This window comes from Microcebus murinus, chromosome 3 (assembly GCF_040939455.1).
Source record: "Microcebus murinus isolate Inina chromosome 3, M.murinus_Inina_mat1.0, whole genome shotgun sequence".
NCBI classification, from domain to species: domain Eukaryota; kingdom Metazoa; phylum Chordata; class Mammalia; order Primates; family Cheirogaleidae; genus Microcebus; species Microcebus murinus.
In genome coordinates, this window is record NC_134106.1 from 92201881 (window position 1) to 92207880 (window position 6000).

At 41.1% G+C, this 6000-nt stretch overlaps 1 protein-coding gene across 1 annotated transcript in view; it reads left to right on the forward strand.

The window, feature by feature from the left end:
- Window positions 1-3991, forward strand: part of BST1 (bone marrow stromal cell antigen 1) — a 29498-nt gene extending 25507 nt beyond the window's left edge. Inside the window, exon 9 of the mRNA XM_012737555.3 lies at window positions 3352-3991. Coding sequence (XP_012593009.1) covers window positions 3352-3463 — 112 coding nt within the window. The 3' untranslated portion in view covers window positions 3464-3991. The remainder of the gene's footprint in view (window positions 1-3351) is intronic.
- Window positions 3992-6000: the final 2009 nt, after the last annotated feature.

Below are 6000 nucleotides of genomic sequence, written 5' to 3' on the forward strand. Positions count from 1 at the left end.
ACCCCAGGGTTCAGTGTTGGATTTAAGTCCTCTTTCCACACTCTGCCATTCATTCCCTGTGAATTTGGCATGCATTTTTATGAGTCCTCTGACAGAAGATAAAGAATATAGGTGTGGATATTTCCTTTCCTCACCTGAAAATGAAGTCCACCTTTACATCCCTGCTGCTCAAAAACCTTCAAGTTTCCCTACCAACAAGTTCAGACTTCTGGCCTGGCCTTCCATGTTCTTCTTACTCTTTCCAAACACATCACCCGCTGCTTCTCACTGGGAACGTTCATTTCAGGCCAGTTTTGATCTCCTTCCCTAAAGATGTTGTATGCTTTTCTGCCCATAAGCTTGTGGACATTCACCTTTTTTCAAGGGCAAGAGCTCTGCAGTTGAGGTCATATGACCTGAAATTGGCAGTTTTCTTATCTACAGAGCTTTCATGAGGCTACCTTGACCTCAATATTTAAAATGACTGCCTCCATTGTACAACTCTGGCTCTCCAAAAACCCCTCATGATGCTCTGTTTTTCTCTTTTATGGTGTTTATCATCTTTGGACTGACTTATGAAGTTAATTCTTAATTGCCTGTCTCCCATCTGTTAGAACATGAGCTCCAGGAGGGCAGGGCCTTTGACTTGTTTTGTCCACTGATAGATGCATTCTGAAAACCTAGAGTGAAGCTTGAAACCTGGTAGACACTTAGGAATGGATAAATGAAGGAACAAATGACTCGCTTCTACCCTGGGAGGCATAGATTTAAGATGAATCATTTTCAAAGGTGCTGGGCAGCTAGAAGGAATGACAGCTGTCCTACAAGAACCTCAGAGAAGTGCACAGTGGAAGCATATGCATAAGTTCCAGATTTTGATTGCAAGAGAAGTAAACCAACTGTGGCTCACTTATAGGTGTGAAAAAGGGGAATAAGGATGTTAAGAGGATTTAATGAGATAGACTTTCTAATGAGCCTGGACTTTCATAAGGCCGGGATAGGGAAACATCTGTGGTGTCACAGTGTTACTTAGGTCTGTAAGGTTTGACTCCTTGTCTCATTAACTAAACTGTACACGTATACAGGCACAGATCATATAAAATTCCTTTTTGTAAACCTCATTGCACCCTACACCACCATTCCCCAAATAGGCAAATGGTGTCACCCTGGCACCAGCACCTCAGTTTAGTGCCCCTGCTGGAGAAAGAGTAAAGTGAATGAGGGTGGCTCACCTCACCTATTCTCAGACTTCCAGCCAGCACTCTGGAGTCATTCCAACCACATGCCCAGAAGGTGGGCAGGTTGATCCTCCTCATTGATGCTGAGGTGCAGAGAGATTAAACAATCACTCAAAGTCACTTAGGAGTGGTTAGAGCCAGAAATAACGCCAGGTTTGTCTGTGTGTAGAGTCCCGTTCTTCCTTTCCATGTCACATGGCCTCAAAATGTTGCTGGGGTCCACATCATAGCAGCAAGTAAGGGGTTTGTAGTTCTTTTTTTTTTTTTTTTTTTTTTTTTTGAGACAGATTCTCACTCTATTGCCCGGGCTAGAGTGCCGTGGCATCAGCCTAGCTCACAGCAACCTCCAACTCCTGGGCTCAAGTGATTCCTCTGCCTCAGCTTCCCGAGTAGCTGGGACTACAGGCACGTGCCACCATGCCCGGCTAATTTTTTCTATATCTTTTTAGTTGGTCAATTAATTTCATTCTATTTTTAGTAGAGACGGGGTCTCACTCTTGCTCAGGCTGGTTTCGAACTCCTGACCTCGAGCAATCCTCCCTCCTCGGCCTCCCAGAGTGCTAGGCACTAAAGTTTTAAATAGAACAATATGATTCATAAATTAAGTAGAGGAGTATATAGGAAAATTAGGGTTTTTTTTTTTTTATTAAAACCAAAGTAACTGCAAGTAGTACATAAAAATTGCCCTCACATACAGCCTCGCATTGACAAGAAAAGCTTGTTAAGCTAAAATGTGGCAAACCAATACAGAGAAGATGAACCCAGAATTATTAAGCAAAGGAAAACAAAACAGCATGTTTCTATTTGTGCATGATAATGGATGAAAATGATAGAAATAGGTCTGAGAAGATAAACTCCAAACTGTTAACTGTGGTTTCTTCTAGGAAAGAGAGTAGGAACTGGAAAAAGATAAAGGGAGACTTTGTATGTAGTTCTGTGTTATTTTATTTTCTTAAAAATAAAAATAAATGTATCTTTATATTAATTAGGTAATTATTTAAAAGCAAAGATAATTTTTAATTTTGAATGAATCAAGTCTGAGACATTAACTACATCAGAAGTTCAGTTGTAGGCTGGGCATTGTGGCTCACGCCTGTAATCCTAGCACTCTGGGAGGCCAAGGCGGGAGGATCGTTTGAGCTCAGGAGTTCTAGACCAGCCTGAGTGAGAGCGAGGCCCCATCTCTACCAAAAATAGAAAGAAATTAATCAGACAACTAAAAATATATAGAAAAAGTTAGCCGGGCATGGTGGCGCGTGCCTGTAGTCCCAGCTACTCGGCAGGCTGAGGCAGGAGCATTGCTTGAGCCCAGGAGTTTGAGGTTGCTGTGAGCTAGGCTGGCACCATGGCACTCTAGCCCTGGAAACAGAGCGAGACTGTCTAAAAAAAAAAAAAAGAAAAAGAAGTGCAATTATAGAAAATGTCCAGCAGGAGGAGCCCAAACACAAGCTTGTGGATGAGATCCTGAAGCAAAAAAGAAAGGGTGACCAGCCTTCCAATAGAGCCAGGAACTTTTAAGGACCCCACCACTAGTCCAGAGCCCTGGAGTATATTTCCAAGCCAATATTAGATGGTTTCATAATTTTAAAAATTCATCTTTTGGTTAATTTAAAAGAATTCAGTAATTTCTGTTTTAAAAATCCAGGGGTCAGACACTATTTGCTATGAACCGGGTCCATAATTTGGCCAGGCCCTCTCTCATTGTCTTTATGTCAGGACAGATTTTCTTCACCAGTTAAACTCTGGTGATGTAATATACATCAATAGAGAACTTGGCTAACGCTGCGGTACACCCACACAATAAGAATTCATCCATGAGGAAGAATGAATTACCTTCATGTGTAGTAATATGGAAGTATGTCCGAGAGATGGTGTTAGGTGAAAACAGCAAGCTGCAGGTTCCACTTGTGCTTAGATAAAAGGGTATGTGCATGTGTGTATCACATTCCTGGAAGGCCAATTCAAACCACCGAAGATGATTCCCTAAGGAAAGTGTGAATGGGGAGACTAAAAGACTTTCCTCTTTCCAACTTTCTTTAGTATGTAGATCTCTCCAGTGTGCATGTATATTTTCTTGAATGTAGGTGCCATTCACCAATACTGACATTTTCTCTATTTCCTTTTTAATTTACAGGGCAGCGGTGTCTACTCACAGAGAAGCTCCATCTTATTATGCAAAACAAAGTGTGAGCCATATCATTCCCCTCTTACTGGCTCTAGCTTCAGGAACGCAAATGAAACTATGAACTCAGCTGTGTTGATCTAACTAGCCTCCTGCCCCGCAAACTGCCTTTGCCCAGTTGTCATTTCTGTTCTGTATATACCAAGTAATCCCGTTGCCCAAAAAGCTTTATTTCTGTGAAAACAGTGTCCTGACATGGTATTTCAGAAACACGAAATTAATCTATTCCTATTTAGCAGGTTAAAACTTCTGCATTAGGCCAGGCGCGGTGGCTCAAGCCTGTAATCCTAGCACTCTGGGAGGCTGAGGCGGGAGGATTGCTTGAGGTCAGGAGTTCGAAACAGCCTGAGCAAGAGTGAGACCCCGTCTCTACTATAAGTAGAAAGAAATTAATTGGCCAACTAATATATATAGAAAAAGTTAGCCGGGCATGGTGACGCATGCCTGTAGTCCCAGCTACTTGGGAGGCTGAGGCAGGAGGATCGCCTGAGCCCAGGAGTTTGAGGTTGCTATGAGCTAGGGATGCCATGGCACTCACTCTAGCCTGGGCAACAAAGCGAGACTCTGTCTCAGGAAAACAACAACAAAAACACTTCTGCATTAGAATTAAAGAAGTTGGCTGAGCATGGTGGCTTACGCCTGTAAGCCTAGCAGTTTGGGAGGCTGAGGCAGGAGGATTGCTTAAGCCCAGGAGGTGAAGACTAGCCTGAGCAAGAGTGAGAACCTGTCTCTACAAAAAAAGAGAAAGAAAGAAAGAAAGAAAGAAAGAAAGAAAGAAAGAAAGAAAGAAAGAAAGAAAGAAAGAAAGAAAGGAGGGAGGGAGGGAGGGAGGGAGGGAGGGAGGGAGGGAGGGAGGGAGGGAGGGAGGGAGGGAGGGAGGAAAGAAAGGAAAGAAAGAAAAGATTAGCTGGGCATGGAGGCATGCACCTGTGTGTAGTCCCAGCTACTTGAGAGACTAAGGCAGAAGGATCACTTGAGCCCAGGAGTTGAAGGTTGTCACTGCACTCTAGCCTGGGCAACAGAGCAAGACCTTGTCTGAAAAAAAAAAAAAGAATTAAAGAAGTTAATTATTTTTTTATTTTTATACTGGCGCAAATCATTGAAATCCAGACTGCTTGTTATATAAACAAACATTTTTAGAAAATTCTAATAGAACTATATATCGTCTAGATTTTCCTATTTCCCAGGAGGGCACGCTCCATGCTTCTTGACAGGTTAAGATATTTGGAACATTATATAAATGTACACATATATATTTGATATGCAAAGATTTATGTATAAAGATCTTCATTTAATGGTTATTGAGGGAAAACTCAAAATGTCCAATAATATTTACATATTTACTGAAACTGTTTGGAACTGTTAATGTAAGGCTTAGTATGTTTGTAGCATGGAATATCATTCAAGAAGTAAAAATCATGTTTGCCAACTCAAGTGTCCTTCAACTAGTGAAAGGATAAACTAACTGTAGTAAATCTATACCATGGAATACTACTGAGCAATAAAAAGTAACTATCATTGATAAAGGCAACAACATGGATGAAACTCAAATGCATTATGCCAAGTAAGAGAAGCCAGTCCAAAAGGCAGCATACCATGTGATTCTATTTAGATGACCTTCTGGAAAAGGCAACATTGTAAGAATGGAGAACAGATCAGTGGTTGGGGGACTGTTAGGACTAGGGGCAGGGCTAACTACAGAGGGCAGTGAGAGGGAATTTTGGGGAGTGAGGAAACTGTTCTGCATCTTGATTGTGGTGGTGGTTACCTGAATCTATGTGTTTGTCAACACTTGTGAGCCTGTACATCAAAAAGAGTAAATCTCATTGTATGTAAATTAAAAAGATATGTTTTCAAAAAACATTTATACATAGGAAAATGTCAATGATACATGTAATAGATAAGATATAAAACTGTTTATCGTATGATCCAAATTTCTAAAATAAAATACAAATATAAGAAATTATATTATGAATGTGTGTTTGTATGTTATACATATATTGTAAATGAATGAAAGGAAAGGAAATAAATCAAAAGGCAGAGCAAGTATCTCTAGATAGTGGTCTTATCAATGATCCTATTTTTTTTGAGACAGAGTCTCGCTTTGTTGCCCAGGCTAGAGTGAGTGCCGTGGTGTCAGCCTAGCTCACAGCAACCTCAAACTCCTGGGCTCAAGCAATCCTCCTGCCTCAGCCTCCCAAGTAGCTGGGACTACAAACATGCGCCACCATGCCTGGCTAATTTTTTCTATATATTTTTAGTTGGCCAAGTAATTTCTTTCTATTTTTAGTAGAGATGGAGCCTTGCTCTTGCTCAGGCTGGTTTCGAACTCCTGACCTTGAGTGATCCTCTTGCCTCAGCCTCCCAGAGAGCTAGGAGTACAGGTGTGAGCCACCACTTCCAGCCAATGATCCTATTTGTGAATTTTGACTTTTTTGCATTTTCCAAATTTTCCCTCCAATGAGCATGCACTACTTCTATAATCAGAAAATTATACACCATATATGTGTAGCAACTTGGCCCAACACAAAACATTTCCAGAAGAGAAAAACAACACCAAAAGCTTGACACAGACTGGTCTCTTTATTTCTTGTTTTTTTT